Genomic DNA, 18,465 nt, shown 5'->3' on the forward strand with positions numbered 1-18,465 from the left:
CCGGGGTAATTGCCCAGGGGGTAATTGCCCTAGACCCATTTCAAATTACTTCACCTGTGCCGAGTTGTCAAAAGACGTAGACAGAAGTCTTCCATCACCATGGGGACTCCAAGCTAAGCTTGTGACCCTCGCTGAGTGTCCCCGAAGCGTCTGGTGGCTTGACGTCATCGGGACACTCAACTGGTGCGTCGTTTCTTCACCTAAGAAGGAGAATCAAAGAAGTTTTTTTTTTTCTTCTTTTAAAGGCAGACACCACATATTTTGTCTATACCATGCTTTAAAAAGAAAAGTACGCATTAGGCACAGTCAGACTGGCAAAAGATTGAGAAGTTTACGATCCTGAAGTCTTTGCGATTTTTTGTCGTGTGGCAAAAGATCAAGAAGTTTGGCACGGGTGGCATAGGGGAAAATATTCCTAGTTGGAGTGGGAAGTTTTAAGAGAATTTCTGCGAAAAGTCCGCGGTCACACTGGCAAAGCTTTGAGTCCTTAAAGATTGTGATCTTAAACTTCTCAATCTTTTGCCAGTCTGCCTACGCCTATTGAGAGGAAAAATATTCCTCTTTCAATGACCCTCTAATTACTTCTCACTCTTTACCTTCTGAATACCATCTCCCCTCACTCTCTACATTCTAAGAATTATTGTGCCAAAGATTCCAGCATCCTGTAATAATCAGTGATAATCAGCCATCTTCAGGTGAATCAAAACTAAAATTTCATATTGTACCTATAACCTGACACAAAATTCCTCCTTTTGTGCATTTCTACAGAATTTTAATCTTGCTGACCCAACAACCCATCTCCTCTCTCTACCCCTTCCTTTCCTTTCTTCTTCTTTGTCTCTGCCTTTACATCATTCATGACTCAAGAAACACAGTACTCATGACAGCACTCAAACCTAATATTTTCACATTTCTCATCAAAACACAATAGCTATTTTTAGTTTTCAGCATTCTCTGCAGAATTTTAAAGTGAATCCATATCCTTTAACACAGGCCTCTAGTTTCTATTTGTAATAGCATGTCATCAACCACGATAAATACAGTACCTCCAGCACCCAAGAACCACTTCACGCAAACTCAACAGTGCTTATGAGATGATTGAACTCACCAAACAAGCCGGCAAGATCGTAAATCTCAACTTCATTTTCATTCGATCCCGAAGCGAGCCAGAATCTCCTCTTTGGTGGACTCCGGTCCCCCATTGGCATCCCCTCCATCCGAGACGCCCCTCCTCCTCCTCCTCCTCCCCCGGGATCATCAACCTCTGATGCTGGCCCAGCGTCTCCCACATGGGGCAAAGTTTTGGAGGCACTGCTCTGAGATGTTGCATCACTGGATCCATCTGGAAGTATTTCCTCTTTGTGGTCTGTGGTGGATGGGGGCAAACTTGCTCTGCCATCACCCACCACCCTCACATCACCACCTGCCTCCACTGGCTGGTAGCTAGCTGCATCATCCGGATACCACCTAAGGCAGTTGATGATTTTGTTCTGCACATGAATTGTGCAGAGAATGCGAAGATCCGGTGGCGCCAAGATTTCGATGGATCTAGCAAAGTGAATAGAAGAATATTCAACAAACATGACCATCACTACTGTCTTATTTTTGGCAAAATGAAACAAGTAGCAAAAGCATTATTTTGTATGAATACACAAAATGTATCTATAAGTCACATGGCTATCAATCCTTCCTACAATGTAGGTCATAGCATCTTAACTTCAATCTCTTCCTAAAATGATAGGCATTTCTGATCAAAATTTGGCATCGCAGAAGAACTTGCAAAGTCAACTCTATTAAAAAGTATTACAGACTCAAGAGTGGGATTAGATAATTGCTTGCTCTTTCGAGCAAAGTGGGCAATTTAATCAGTTACCAAGCACTGTACAGGACAAAAAAAAAACAAAAAACAACTCATACCAAACATCAGAAACATGCACAGATGATTCAGTTGGACTGTGAAAGAAGTGTGTGGCTTTTGCATAAACAGGGACTCAAAACATTGATGCCACTTAACCTTATGTTTAAAAAAAAAAAAAAAAATGTTTAGTCTTTTTCAAACAATGATGAACACAAAAGCTGAGGTAATTGCAATTTGCCATCTCAATATTCTACCCTGGCAATCATCACATTTGATTCATGCGTGAGAGTCTACTATCAGAAGTAGGAGCGACCTCTTTTCATATCCTGTCAATGGCATTTTCTTTTGATTTCTACCCTTTCTCACAATTTATATTACTGTTAGAGACATACCTAGATTGAATTACTGCTGAAAAATGTCTCTTTTTTTTCTCCAAAGTTCAGTGACCATTGATCTTCATGGGTTTCATCCTAAATCTAATCAACACATCTCTACCTTATTTAATTCATAACACATTTTTTCCTCCAATCAAAATAAAGAAGCATGGGACAGATGGACAGACAGACAACCTGAAAATGTCATGCCTTTGGCACCCCTTGGGGCAGAGGCATTAAAATCACTTGCCAGACATTAGGCATGCTTTCATTAAGTGACAGAACTGCATCTTACCCATCACTGTTGCCAATGGCAACTGCTCTCCCATCAGCTTTCCATTCAACTTCGGACCGCTGGGGTAACAGATGCTGCAAAATCATCACGATCAAAACGTGTTACACACACTCTCCTGGTGTACAGACAATATGGACTGTTTGTTAATTAAGTGTACAGAGTGTTACAGCATGGCACTAGATTTCTTGCATAATTGATGTCCTCTATTACTTGAGCAATCTGAAACTTGCATGGAGTGCCATTACATGAAAAGTCTTGTATTTGCAATATGATAATATCACCACATAATCTCAACTACCACTGCGGAGAGAGTTTGTAATAATCCTTAGGGATGGCAATTTTATAGTTATACATAGCATTGAGAATCTTTTTTTTTTTTTTTTTTTTGTGATCACTTAGGGTGGGATTTCACGGAGCACGCGAACGATTTGCGAAGGACGCCGATGGCAAAATCCAGCATTCGCATTTTGGTCTGCAAAAGATCGCCAAACGAACGTGAGGGTTCGGAAGCGTCGTCAGTTGTTCGCGAATGTCGTTTTTACTTCGGCGAGAATTTCAAAAAAATTTGAAATTTTCTGCGAACCTTTTCCACACACTTGGTCGTGATTTGCTCGTGAATTGTTCTCGAAAGTGTCTTTAAAGCCTCGTCATATGCGTAAGACCTTCGCAAGACACGCGTGATGTTCGCAAAATGTTCGTGAAACCCCAAACAGACTCCGAAACTTTGGAGAATGTCTCGCATATGTTACGCGAAATCTGCGAAGTTTTTCTGATCATTTTACGACGTAATCGCAAACTGTTCACGTACCTTTTGAGACATTCTCGCGAACGTTTAGCGCACGTTTGGGGGATGTATGACCTATACGTTTTCTACAAATAAAAATCGTAGCATACACCTAAACATCAAACAATTATTAACAACTATAGTAACAAAAGAAATTAAAGACTAGCAAAGAGAAAGAAATGTTTGAAATACAAAAAAAAATCGCAGAATACAGTTAAAATTAATCTAAAGTATGTGTAAAATTTCATTTGAAGTATAAAGATTATGTGTTGGAGGAACTGCAAAAAAAAAAAAAAAAAAAAAAAGATCATATGCTTTACTAGTGGAGATATGTCCCAGGAAAAACAAATGTAGGCAAGCACACAATAGAAAAATGAGAGAAAAAGAAAGGAGAAATAGAGGAAAGAAAAAAATTCAACTCAAGACAGCTTCCACCTCTCCTTGGGTACATTTTCTCCCATGATTATTGAAAATTTTTCGTTGTTCGCATTTCCATCGTGTGTTCTTCGTGTACGTAACATGCTGTACTTTAGCAATGATACACATGACATTCGCACATACGTCGTGAAAACTTCGCACAAATTGCGCAAGAATAGTTTTCGGCTTCATTGTCGGAAAACATTCAGAGAAAAACTTTTCCGAATGTTGGATTTTGTCATTCGCGTCCTTCGCAAATCGTTCGCGTGCTCCGTGAAATCCCACCCTTACTCTTTAGAGCAGTTTGGATGGTGACATCTTGTTAAATGTGTATATAACACAAACCCCCTCTTGGCTAACTGGGTAGGGTACCTTAAGACTTTAAAAGTACAATCCAACTGCTACCCTGTGACTCCAAATCCTGCACACTTATCAAATAACTACCCCTTTGAAAGCAGGGTTGATTTTTTCTTTTAATTCTCTTATCTTTTTCAGGTCTTGCCTGGTAAAAAAAAACCAAACAAACAAACAAACAAACAAACACAAAACAAAATGTTGCAACACATTTAAATTGTAGACAAAAACATATGGAGACAGTCAGCTAACAGCCTGTCATTGAGAATTCTGTAAGAAAAAATAACCACAAGTATCTGCATCTCGGGAGCAGGTGTCCTTTACCTGGAGGTTGTTGGTGCGCTTGATGAGGGCATTGACATTGGAGGCTTCCTGATCCAGCTTGGTGGGGTCATGCTGGTAGATCATCCCATCTCCTCCGCAGCTGTATAGGTGGTGGGATGGACTGTGGTCTCGATCTGTCCACGAGACAGTAGACATGCACGATACCTTTATTGTAGATACAGAGTATTACCCCTGGACACTCTCTGGCCAAACCACTTAGGTACTGTCAAATCTTCAATGTGAGGTATACTCATGTTTATAGCAGATTCCTTGCTTTTGATGTTCAAAAAAAAATTACCTAAAGAGTAAAAAATTACCTAATTGCCAGCTGAATTGGAACAATAAAGGGCGGCATTTACACTGTTTTCCAGAGTTCCCCTCCACTTCCCGACCCACCGCCACCCCATTCATTAGACGTCATTGTGTGCCAAGTTCTGCATAACATTTCTGATCTGACACACAGGCCACAGTCACAGTGAATAGCACAGCATGTAAAATATGCCCTGTCTCAACTTTCAAAGCTGCATATGGGCAAGTGAGCTGTTGCCAAGTGTTATCCAATGAGGTGCCAGCAAGTTATCGATATTTCACAAACATATTTTTGAGTTCAATACAGACTTTAATAAAAGTGTTCAATATTAAACATATCTTTTTGTAAGCACTGTGATATAGTTGTACTGTGTATAACATATCTAAATGCCTGACAATAATAACAAAAATATTATGTCTATGTCATTGTGTGTGTTGTGTGTGTATGTGTGTGTTGTGTGTGTGTGATGAAACCACTCTAGATGATTCTTCCACTTGTTCTTCTGATAAATACTTTAAACCTAAATTGTCCAGAATAGATGTTCTCGCTCTGTTAGATTGGGAGTGGTATTAAAGACAAAGTTTTTAGTCTGGATGAAAAAAATAAGAATAATACAGTTAAACCTCTCGTATCCGGACAAGTCGGGACCAGGGCTCATCCGGATAAGGGATTTGGCCGGATACGGGAGACTCAATGCTTTATACATGTACATATACATACACATGTAGGTCCTACTGATGTAGCCCATTGTAGTACCACACGTAGTAATGTGTATACTGCAACCTTTTCATTGTTACACTCAGTAACAGACCCCAAAATAGAGGTGTATGTTAATGTTGGAAGTAACATGTAATTCATGTGTGTTTGTGTAGGAGTTCTCAAGGAGTTGGGAATCCCCCTTCCTCCCGTAATTATAAAAAAAAAAAAAAAAAAATCACGGCGAGATTGCGTCCGTATAATAGAGAGATCCGGATAAAGGGAGGCCGGATAAGAGAGGTTCAACTGTAACAGTAATTTGTTTCCTTGATAAAAACAGCTACAAACATCTCAGCATGACAGAGCAAACGGTGACAGAAATGATACTTGGTTTTGTAATTACACGGCACTCCTGTTCCAGAGAAGTTTGTCTCATCACAAACAAACAAACAAACACACTTACAAACCAGCGATTCAATTCTCATTTCTGTGTAATGCTGTGAATGTTGTTATTTGCCCTTATATTCAAAGCTTACAGTGTGTGCTACAGCAATGCACTGTATGTGCTCAGTTGCAGTACACATCAAAATCTTCAAAAATTAACCGCTTCCTCCATCTGTGCTGTGGATTACTTTGGTATATGTTGGCACCCTCTGCGCAGCATTAAGACTATCAAATATTTATATGCTCAAACAACAGAATATCAAAACTTGGGATCATCTCCCGTACCATGAAGAAAAACAAACCTGGTGCGGGCCACGGATATGTTGGCACCCTCTGCACAGCATTAAGACTATCAAATATTTATATGCTCAAACAACAGAATATCAAAACTTGGGATCATCTCCCGTACCATGGAGAAAAACAAACCTGGTGCGGGACACGGCGGTCCCCATGACAACGAGTACACTGTCTTCTTGTGGTACGTCCATGATGCTTGGGGAGGTTTGCTGAGATAAGACAGAATGAGGGATAATAAAAATTTATCACAGTACTGTCCGAGAAGGATTCTTGCATCTTACATCCTTTGCTAAGAAATGTCTCATTTTTTATGGTAAATTTCTTCCTTCCATCCTCAACAATGGCTGTAGCATAAATGACTGCATACACAATCATCACAGTCCCAGGGTTTGACACATGGAATCTAGCATTCTGACCGAAAGTGAAATTATTCACCAAAGGCTTTGCATGATAAATCTATGCATCTGTATCCTGTCACCATATTTTTTCCTTTTCCAGCAACAATCCAAAAAACATATTTGAAGGAAACAAAATCAGACTATAAGAAATTCAGGGGCATGATCACTTCAATACAATAACTACTACCATAATAGACACATAATTCTAAAAAAAAAAAAAGTCTTCAATTTTCCCTCCGCTTCTTAGTTCATAATGCAACAAGCAAACTGATATGCCCATGCAGAAAAAGAGAATTATAATGAACAGTCACAATCTATTCACAAGATGAATTCATCATTACTTATAAAAGACTGACAAATAAAGAAAGTGATGCTGACAATCATATCATTCAGATAGGTAAAAACCACATGGCTAGATTTCAGAGAAACAAGAATCCTAACATCAGGGTTCGAAATTGGCGATGGTCCGCTGGCCATTGGCCACCCAAAATCACGTCGGACTAGCTAAAAATCATAAAATTCTGAAGTTACTAGTCCGTCTGGCTAGCCAAAATATTGCTTCAGTGTTAAAATTGATTCTAAGTAGTCCGCCTGGCTAGTTAAAAAAAAAGTTAAGTGCGACCCCTGAACATACAAGAAACAAGAGTGCATGTGAGCATCTTTTTTTATTTATTTATTTATCTGTTTTTACTGCAGTATTAAAGTGCCCTCTGATAATTAATGAGATATGGTGAAGAGAGATTGAGTAGAGAGAGCTGAGAAGAGATGGCACACTGTGGCCCAAATTCATGAATGTGGTACAATTGAAACCATGGTTTAAATCATGGACAAAGACGGTAGTTTTGTATGGGGTGCCAAGTGTCGCATGGCCTATTTCATTATGAAATCAGTCATTTCGTCGACGAAAAGACCATGTCGTTAGTGATGGAAAGTGATGCTTTCGTTAACGAAATGATCATTTTGTTGATGTAATATTAAAGGGACTGTACAGTACTGGGTGAGGTGGGGATTCATGTTTTGAACATTCCCAAGTGAGATAATGAAAAGCCTCGTATGAAATATGAAAGAGCATGTAATTCTAAGAAGGATTCAACGTTTATTTGATGAAAATTGGTTTTCAAATGGCTGAGATATCCAAAAAAGTGCTAACATGCCACAACTTTATTAGGATCTCTTTGTTTCACCTTGTTTTTGGATATCTCAGCCATTTCAAAGCCGATTTTCATCAAATAAACTTTTGATACCCCTTTGAACTGCATGCTCTTTGACATCTCATAGAGTGGTTTCTGAATATCTCGCAAAACATTAAAAACTAAATCCTCACCTCGACCAGAACTGTACACACCCTTTAACATTTTGTAACGAAATGAACATTTCATCAACAAAATCAACTAAATGACTAATTTTGTAATGAAATAGGCCATGCGACACTTGGCGCCCCATACAAAACTACGGTCTTTGTCCATGGTTTAAACTGTGGTTTCACCACCTTTGTGAATTCGGGCCTGTATGTCTCACTCACCCATGAACAGACAAGTTGTAGAGCCCCACCCTACCATCTTCCGTGCCATACGCCAAGCTGTTCTCCCTCAATGGATGCCAGCAAACCTACCAAGAAATCATCAGAACAAGATGGGAAGCATATAAATTGTGATCTAGCTAATGGTATGACTGAATGACAGAAACAATGGACATTTAATGCTAGTAAAAATATCTCTACGTTTAATGATAATGTCCTTCATTCAGTGTAAATGACAGCTTTTACCTGTATTGTAAATAAGATATTAACAGCATATACCACTAGCTCAAGTTCATAAATGTAGCATTCTATGCACAAGGACACTGAAATACTGGCACTCTGTCACAGGTAGAAAGAGAAAGGGAAAAAAAAAATTGCAATGGAGTTATGAGCCACACAAAAAAATGGGGCAGGAAGGTCATATTTTGCGAGGGTTTTTTTTACCAGGCATATGGAATAATATTACTGGTAGAGTTTGAGCACACACAAGCACAAGCACTTAAGGGTACAAAAATACACTTACATGCATTGTGCAAATAATACATGTATGTACAAACATAAGTGCACATAAGCACACACATGGGCACACAGATGATTGTAGCTACCATGAAATGAAATCAAATTTTGGGCTATTGCAATCACAATGGTGCATCTACATTTTGTTTGATTATTACCTGGGCCTTGTTTCATAAAGCTGTTTGTAAGTTACGCACAACTTAATGAACAACTTAAATATGGCAAGCCAAGTGAGTTTCCTAATCATTATTAATTTCAATAGCTAAAGATGAAATTTGCAGATGATTATTATTTTTACAAGTTTTTAGTTGAAAGTGTATTTTTGCTCCAATGTAGATGAAATACTGACATACTGTCGCACTTTGTCAAAACTTCAGGGGAAAAAAATGGGCACAACATACTGCCACTTCATATTCCAGTCATTCATAAAGTCATGCTAACTTTATGAACAGCTTTATGAAACAGGGCCAGGGTCTGGGAAATCTGCAAGGTAGGTTATTTTACCCCTACCTCCTTTTGTTTTTCGAAGTCAAACCTAAAAACTTTTATGTAAGAATGTGTGACGTACCACAGTGACCTTTGACTTGATCCCTTGCCACAGGGTGGTGACATCGTAAGTCTTTCCCCGAGACCCTGTGTTCCATACACGAATCATGTTGTCCCCGACCCCGAGGGCTAGTCGGGCGGGGTCCAGGGGAGAGGAAGAAATGGAGTAGACGAATCCCCCCAGGGTGGGGAGACTCCACTCGGCACTCTTGGAGGGAAGGTGCCAGCTAATTACCTACAGTTTGATAAAATGGGGGAGGGGGGATGTAGGAAACAAAAGGGTTTCAAAGATTTGCATTTCCTTCATTGTGTCAGGCTCGTACCTCACATGGGTGACCATGTCACTCTTTTGTAGCTTGATGTAAAAGACATTCATTTCTTTATCCATTGATTTCTTATTCAATGTATAATGGCCCAGTCACAATGTCGGCGATCTGTCGGGGATTAGTTTTGGCCGGGGGTCATCGTAGAAAATGTGACCGTGCACCTCAAAACGAACATAAAGTAGCCCACACTGATTTTGCGTGAGGACTGAAAATAAGTGAAATGGGTCAACCTAGCCGAACTTGACTTTTTCATATTTTCTGAAAAAGTGGGTCTTCTCTTACATTATGCTAAAATTTGGTGTCATAAAACGGGCAGGAAAGTGTGTTTTTTTTAGCAGTTTATCTCGAACATTTTTGGTAGAATAGTGTGATTAGGTGTGTCTTTAGAATCCCTTTTTCATTTCTGAAAAACCTTGTCCACACTCTTCACTTTCAACTCTAATAACTTTTTGAAAGGATAGGGCTACTGCTTTGAAACTTGGCATTAATTATGGACAGAATGTGTTAATGAGGCATGCTTAATTTCAGATTAATCTGATAATCCCTTCATTGTTGTTACTCTGGTGGTTTACTTCCTGTTTTTTGTCCCATTCATCGCACAGCCAGCACGGTTTGGTAAAGATTAAGCGCTTGAATAGACACTTTACTTCAGAGCCTCTTTTCTCAGTTCACACTTTTCCTGAGTTTGTGCTTTCTTTCCAATATTTAGATAGGTTAGGAGAGTCCATTTGATTTGAGTTATACATCATTTTAAAGCTTAAAGTCTGCTCTTTCAGAATATGGTCTTAACTAAAAATTCATGTCTAGCGACTTTTTGTTTGTTTTGAGGAGCAGGGTCACAAATAAAGAATCCTTGAACAATCCTAGCAATAATCCTAATAAAAGTGGAGCAGTCACATTGTCTGAGATTTTTTCAAGGATTTTGACCCGGTTTTGTCGAAAAATCGTGGGATTAGCCTCCGATCGCCTCCGATTGCATCGGAGGCGATCGGAGACGATATCTGCGATCGTCTTTTGGAGCTCCCCTTGGCATCTTTAAAATCTTCAAAATCTTCTGTCACAGCCTCCTGCAGCAAGAGCGTCTCAAACTTTTAGCGATCCGGTCGGAGGCACCCTTATATACACGGCGATTTACTACGATTCCACCGTACGAATCGTCAGAGACGATCACAGAAAGCGTACGAATCGTCGCAGGGCGCCTCCGATTCAGTCGGAGGGCGCCAGAGACTACTCGCAGACATTGAATCTCAACCTGAATTTCCAATCCCACACAGAATCTTGCGACTAGTCTCAGATTATTCGGAGGACACCTCTGATTAATCGGAAGGCATCGTAGGTCATCGGATATTGTGTCTGGGATGCAAAAAATGGGTGAAAAATCTTGCCAGCAATCTTGCAATTTTAAGTTCAAAGTTAGGGACCGCGACGGGTGTGGCGATGCCTAAAAAATCTGCGACAAGCCGCAGGCGTCCGGAGAGCGCCTCCGACGGGTGCAAAATCGTGAGATCTGTCTCAAGATTTTGTTAAAATTTCCCGGGTTTTACCCAGCGCCGACGCATCGCAACTGATTTGTGACTGGCCCATTAGTCCTTTCCCCACTTCACGTAAGAATTCGCTTTACATTAGCTTCTAGGAATCTACGCCCTTCGAGCAATGCTTCTTTGTAGATTCCTCATATTCCACATGTATTCATTCTCTTATCTATTGTATTTGACAATTCAAACATTCAACGACTTGTTATGTTTACGGTTTACTTGTAAATCGTGGAACATGGAGAAAAAAAAATACACAAAAAAGCACATTCACGTCATGAAAGGTGAAGCACTTGAAGCACTTCAAATGTCACACTGTGGTGTCAATAGATTGTAGCTGAATGTTTTGAGCAGTATCTGAATAAAAGCATACCAGTCATCAACATGTGAGGCCTGTGACCATTTGAAAGGTGTTTTGAGTGCATAACATCACTCTTGATTAACTTCACAACTTTAGATAATGTAAAATGTCATCTCACTGATCCATGCTCCGCAACCCAGAAAAGAACTATGTGTATTAAATGGAATTGTGTATAAATGGCAAGCTTGTTAGCACAGTTTCAATACCAACCTTATATTATGCTGAACCTCACGTGGCCAGCAATGACTGCATATATATTTGTGTTTTGAGTCTGTTAAATGTCAACATACTCTGCAAACATGTGCATGGCACACCCTCAAACATGTAAGTGATTCAACACATAAAACCACCAACACTTGGCATTTGACAAATGACAATGTAATGGCACTGATAGACTATTTCTGATTTGAGCACATGGGTGTCTCTTCCTTACTGCATTTACAGCTTTGCGACTGAAATTAGGGATTGTATTTAAAGTAATATTATGACTTGCTGGGGATTTCTTACTTCACAGATCAAATGGGAAGAAATACAATATGCCTTTAAAAAGTGAACATCCACCCAAAAAATAAACTTTAAAAGGAAGAGAAAAAAATCCCTACAGAATGTGGCAAAAATAACAAAAGTCAGATAAGAAATAAGGAAGATATGACATTTTGAAATGTCACTGTTTTTTCGAAAATAATTTCTTGACCAGGCCTTATGAATATTTAAATGAGCAAGTTGATGATGTCATGGTCTCACAATTTTTCAAGTATGCTATATACCATATGTAATTCTGAAAAATTGTTATTTTCAGCTAACATAGGTAAAAGCATGATCCCATACCAATATCTGTCATAGTTAACATTTGTTCTTATTCATTTGGTGGTATTAAGGCAAGGTCTATATTTATACAGCTGAAATATAAGATTTTTGTCATTTCTGCATATGAAATGAATAAGAAATTGTGATGGCAGGACATCATCCACTTGCTGATTTGAATATTCATAACGACTGATCAAGAAGCGTTTTTCAAACAAGGCAAGTGCCAAATTGTGTCTCGCCCATTCGCGTACAAGGAATTAATATTTTTTATAACTCTCAGAAGTTAATTGACCTGCTTATGACCTTTGACCTTGTGGTGACCTTCAACACCCCAAGGGACATTTACCATCCAAGTTTGGTCACAAACGGACAAAGGGATCAAAAGTAATGAGCTATAATCGAAATGCGCCATAAAAACTTAACATTGGGCCCTAAAAATTTGTTGACCCTTTTTGTGACCTTTGACCTTGTGATGACCTTTAACTCCCCAAGGGACATCTACCGTCCAAGTTTGGTCACAAAGGGACATAGGGATCAAAAGTTATGAGCCACAATCAAAACGCGCCCTAAAAACATAACATTGGGCCCTAAAAGTTTGTTGACCCCTGTATGTGACCTTTGACCTTGTGACGACCTTCACCTCCCCAAGGGACATCTTCAATCCAAGTTTGGTCACAAACGGACAAAGGGATCAAAAGTTATGAGCCATAAACGAAATGCGCCCTAAAAACTTAACATTGGGCTCTAAAAGTTTGTTGACCCCTGTCTGTGACCTTTGACCTTGTGGTAACCTTCAACTTCCCAAGAGACATCTACCATCACCCAAGTTTGATTGCCATTGTAGCAACATGTGCTGAGTTACGTGTGATAAGAGAGTCTTGCAAGTAAACTTTAACATATGACCTCAAACGACCTTTGACCTTATCATGTGACCTCTTACGGCACCATAACATGAAGGTACCCCCAGTGCATCCATCACCCAAGTTTGATTGCCATTGTAGCAACATGTGTCGAGTTACATGTGATAAGAGAGTCTTGCAAGTAAACTTTAACATATGACCTCAAATGACCTTTGACCTTATCCTGTGACCTCCAATGGCACCATAACATGAAGGTACCCCTAGTGCATCTATGACCCAAGTTAGGTTGTAATCCAAGCAACTTATGTGAAGTTATTTGTCAAAAGAGAGTCTTGCAGGTAAACTTTAACATAGAAAAGAGAGTCTTGCACATACTCTTTAATATATATGACCTCAAATGACCTTTGACATCATCACATGACCTCCAACAACACCATAACATGAAGATACCCCTAGTGCTTCTATCACCCAAGTGTGGCTGCCATTGCTGTAACAGTTGCTAAGTTATGCATCATAAGAGAGTCTTGCAGGTAAACTTTAACATTTGTGACGGACGACGGACGACGGACGGATGACGGCCTACGGACGACGGACGGACGACGGACGGACGCCATTTGGATCCCTTAGTCTCGCCTTCACCTCCGGTGGGCGAGACAAAAATTGTGAAATTTCACAATGTCATGACTTACTTATTTCTTATCGGATTTTCAACAATTTTTGCACTGTTCTGTGGGAAAATATTTCCTCTTTCTTATGAAATTTACACAATTCTGGAGTGGATTTCTTCTTTCAAATCAACTGAACCACCAGTGGCTGCTCCTCTTGAAAATTACTAAATTGCCCACTTCTCTGATATGTGTATGTAATGTGGGGGTGTGCATGGGAATGTGAATATGTGTGTGTGGCAGAGACTCCAACCCCAAGCAACTTCTGATCACGAGATTCTCCCACCTGAATCCTCTAGCAAACTTAGACTCCAACTTGATGTGCGTGCAACGTACGCATCCAAGAAAAAATTGAAAAGCGCACGGAGGCACTGTATCGATCACGTGTTCAAACTTTCTGTGCATCGTTTTATGATCTATTCATACATAGCTCGCTCTTCGTAGGTCACAGCGTTGACTCTCAACCAAAGAGGTTCTTAGTGCGCTCGACATTGGATCCCCTTGGATATATGAAAAAGTAATCCCAGGTTTTTAAAAGGTGTTTGGGCGGGAGAAAGATCATTTCAATCGGAAGAACGGGAGATTTTGCAAAAATTGGTTTTCGGCGGTACATCTTCCATCGAAAGCGGGAGAGTTGGAGTCTCTGGTGTGTGTGTGTGTGTATTCATGTATTTCAGTGTATAGGGTGTGGTAATATAATACATGGGCATTTCTTCACGCAGTTTACATCATCTGTACCATACTCCTCTGCATGTTTCAATCTTTCGCATATTTTAATCTTTAGCAATCGTCCAACATTCATTGTTTCTTTCTGTGAGCAGAGGTTGACTCTGTTAGAAATCTGCAGGTGCTGAACGGTTTCCACTTACCTGTCTGTCCATGGAAGTTGTAACCACTCTATTGGGATCACCAGCCCACCCAAGGACGGCAAAGACCGCACGGTGATGCCTCTGATCTCCGTCTCCCCCTAGCACCTCCCATCTCGGCGAGCCGGCTCTACTCAGGTCCCAGAGGACCATATCTCCACTGCATCAAGCACAAGATGTAATGGTTCTACAAAATATTGAGTCTTGGGCTCGAATTCACGAAGGTGGTACAATTTTTGTCCATGGTTTAAACCATGGACAAAGACCGTAGTTTTGTATGGGGCACCAAGTATCGCGAGGCCTATTTCATTATGAGATCAGTAATTTTTGTCGACGAAGTGATTATTTCGTTGATTATTTTAGGCAATACATGTGTATGTAAACAGTTCTGATGAATATATTTTGCGCCATTTCAGAGATATGGAAAACAGTGAAATTTTTGTACTTTTTATTGACCTTTGACCTCACGGCCCAAAATTTTCCTTGCAGAATCTCTATCTGGAAATACATACATACACAAAGTTTCATGAAAATACTTTTACGCGCTGTAGAGATATGAAGGAAATAGTGAAATTTTTATGTTTGACTTTGGCCTAGGACCTTGAGTGTGCGAACCCATAAGTTGATAGGTGTAGCTTCACCCACTCATACATGCACATGACAAGCTTCATTTTGATTCTTCAAATGGTCCGAATAAGTTACATTGTCAAAAATTGATTATGGACACCCGGACAACCTGGAAATAAATGCGTATGGCAATACTCTGTGGACACTTTGTTATGGAGCCATAAAGACTAAGCAACTACAAGTGATGAGACCATAGAGCGATGCACTATTTGTAACATTTTTCAGTGGCGGATCCAAAGGGGGAGCAAAACAAAAGAAGTAAAAAGAAAAAAATGGGGGGATGCGTGCCCCCCCCCCCCCCTTTGATTTTGCAAAGGCGCCTCCCCTTTATGGAATTCCTGGATCCGCCACTGCTCTTTTCAGGTAATTATACACTAAACAAGTCAAGGTGCTCATTATACTAGAGGTGAATCCACACTCAAAAGGGACACACATAAGTTTGCTCGTTGATAAACATTAATTTGAATCGGCCTCCTAAGACCCCGTTTACAGTGCGAGGCTCGGCCGAGCCTAGCCCCGCTTCAGTGTAAACGCGCAAAAGGCCAAATGCGAGGCCAAAATTGGCCTCGCATTTGGCCTCGCTCTGGAGGTGGTCTCGGCCACGGCCGAGCCGCGGCCAAGCCTGGCCTCTTCTTGGTGTAAATGCAAACTGGGCCAAATGCGCGGCCAATTTTAGTCTGGCTTCCAGACCCTCTGCCCGTACTATTTCGCTATTCACGATATTAACCCCCTCAACGTGGAAAACTAGTATAGTTTAAGGTGGTTTTGTCCTGCAAAGGATTTTTCCTTCGGCAAAGGCCTTTGCCCGAACGGCGACTTTGTCGCCACGGAATCCAGTTGGCAAAGCGTCTGAAAACCAGGCTATACCAAATTGCGTTTGTTTGCAAGCAGAGCGCCACTACGACAAAATATTGAAAGGTTTGAATTAAAAGCGCGGCCGAGCCCAGCAGTGTGAACGGACAAAATTGCGAGGCTCGGCCGCGCAATTGAGGCCGGGCTCAGTCGTGGCCGAGCCGCGGCCGAGCCCGGCCCCGCACTGTAAACGGGGTCTAAGTATGATGCGGGGGGGGGGGGGGGGGTGGTAGTTGGCTCTCATCAGTGGAAATCTGGGACTTAACTTGTGGATCAAGCTGCCAAATGTAAGCACTAAAGAACACTGAAACATAGTCCCACCAGCCCTTTGATACAGGAGGTGTTCACATTGGCAGCAAAAAGCTCAGGGATATTTTTTTTTCCATTTGACTTTTGCCAGTGTAAATGGGCCCAAACTTGATACAAAGAAACAAGGAATCTAATGGAAGAAACATGTCCTTCAGAACATTCAGAATACCTGTAACATTTCTGTTAAATTCTGAGATCAGCAAAGGTTAGACATTGTTCTGAGTAGAACTCCCCCCCCCCCACCTTTTTTTTTTTTTTTTTTTAAGGAAGAAAAGTTTAGGATGCACCTTACAAAAAGGTAAACTCTTGAAACAAAATGTAACAGTGCTTTTGACCTGAAATGAAAGTGCTCTTTGTTTATGAATACATTTTCAAAGCCACTGGGTTCTTCAGAATGTTCATGTCTCTGAAGCTACAACTTCAGAGGGTTTTATTGATTGAAATACCGCAAGCATTGTACTTGTAATGCATCATGGTGTATGGAAAAAATAAAATCAATGCTGCTCGATACGACAGCTTCTGCCATACGCATGACTTGTATGAATAATACCATTCCTAGCTCTAGTCAAACACTAGTGTTTTTTCTTGGCTATTACAGTATAACAACTCCCATGTGGACAAATTTTTTACCATATAAGTTCCACTATGGAGACATTTACTATAAAAAAAAATATATCCCTTGTGGAGACTTTCTATCAGCATATAGTTTAAATAATGACGTTTGATCTGTTTTTAATATTGCTGGATTTGATATCAGTATTGCTTGGGGCAAAATTATTTTACATAGGGCTCCATTCGTAAATAACTTTTCTTTTCCATAATTGCCAGCAGATCGAATTTCTAGTACATTAACTTTCAGGAAATACATGTATGCACTGCGTTTAAATCTACATAAAAATAAATTGTAACAACTGACCCATGGGAGCTTGAGATCAACTGCTGCGGTCTCTCCTTGGACCAGTGGAGAGATACCCAGACCTTTGACTTCTGACCTGGGTCATCTCCACGGTCATGAGGTCGCTGACCCCCTCCTCTTGGCGGAAGATTGACCACTTTCACAGGTCTGCCTCGGCTGGTGCTCCAGAAACGCAAAGTCCTGTCCTTGCCCCCTTGTTGGGAATGCGATGAAAACATGAAATATTAAGGATCAGGTTTTCTTCAGTTATGTAGTTTTGAGGATTATGGAGTGGTTACCTAACTATCAAACATCAACATCTCTCAACATTACTTGAAATGTACTTGGCATGCAATTTTAGCTCCACTCTGGCAAATATGCCTTTGGAAAGCCTTTTTATTTTCAAAATATCCATATTTTCTGTCTGCAAGATTCTCTTTTCAAATCTTGTTCATTATCTATAGGCCTACTTGCTAATGTATTCATCATAGATTTAAAGACATTTCATGCTCTAATGCTTCAGAAGGAGTTTGCAATTCAACTTCATCATATGTTCTTGTTTCTGTAGCAGGAATACATTATGGCTTCATTAGTTGTATAGCTCTTTCCAGCAAGCCAAAGGTTTCCATAGCAACTCCAGGTATTGGAGTTGCCAGGGCTATTCTCTGTGATGGAAGTACTTCATTCACCCTCGGAGCTTTTGTCTTATTGTGTATAAAAATGTCACAGTCAATATAATCACAATGTCTTAATGTTACATGGCAGAAGAGCTTAAAGGCCAAGAAACTCTGTATGAAAGAAAAAAAATCAATCTCATCATATCAGATGTTACAGCTGCAAAAGACCTGGAATGCCATTTAGAATGCATGAGAGGGCCTGAAAGTCATCTACAGACAGCTAATTGCTACTCACAATAGAGCCTGAAATTGAATACTGTATATTGTATACGCCATACATTTCAGGGGTTTTGGGGGTTTTTTTCGCAAATTTCACAAGTTGGTTGCTTTTTGCAATGTAACAACACACACAAATATTAACTCTGATCCCAACATAAACTGAGACCTGCAGACGTACATTTACAAACTCCGTTTATCACTGGACTCCACGATCGCAAACTTAACCACTCGTAAAATTGTCAGGAGGTTGCAATTTGCAGAATGGCAGACCTGCTAAATATTGTATTAAAAGGCATTATATACAGTACTGTCAGAGCCTGAGTTCAGACTTTTGCCT

The 18,465-nt window shown here is 40.2% G+C and overlaps 1 protein-coding gene across 1 annotated transcript in view; it reads right to left on the minus strand.

The window, feature by feature from the left end:
* The window catches only part of LOC140235042 (gem-associated protein 5-like), a gene marked incomplete at its 5' end in the record, with an annotated part of 46,050 nt that overhangs the window by 16,461 nt on the left and 11,124 nt on the right, over positions 1-18,465 (minus strand). Inside the window, 9 exons of the mRNA XM_072315080.1 lie at positions 55-200; positions 1,109-1,548; positions 2,528-2,601; positions 4,407-4,540; positions 6,283-6,362; positions 8,074-8,159; positions 9,155-9,367; positions 14,553-14,709; positions 17,254-17,446. Of these exons, the coding sequence (XP_072171181.1) occupies positions 55-200; positions 1,109-1,548; positions 2,528-2,601; positions 4,407-4,540; positions 6,283-6,362; positions 8,074-8,159; positions 9,155-9,367; positions 14,553-14,709; positions 17,254-17,446 (1,523 nt within the window). The remainder of the gene's footprint in view (positions 1-54; positions 201-1,108; positions 1,549-2,527; positions 2,602-4,406; positions 4,541-6,282; positions 6,363-8,073; positions 8,160-9,154; positions 9,368-14,552; positions 14,710-17,253; positions 17,447-18,465) is intronic.

The sequence above is a fragment of the Diadema setosum genome, chromosome 11, assembly GCF_964275005.1.
Source record: "Diadema setosum chromosome 11, eeDiaSeto1, whole genome shotgun sequence".
NCBI lineage: Eukaryota > Metazoa > Echinodermata > Echinoidea > Diadematoida > Diadematidae > Diadema > Diadema setosum.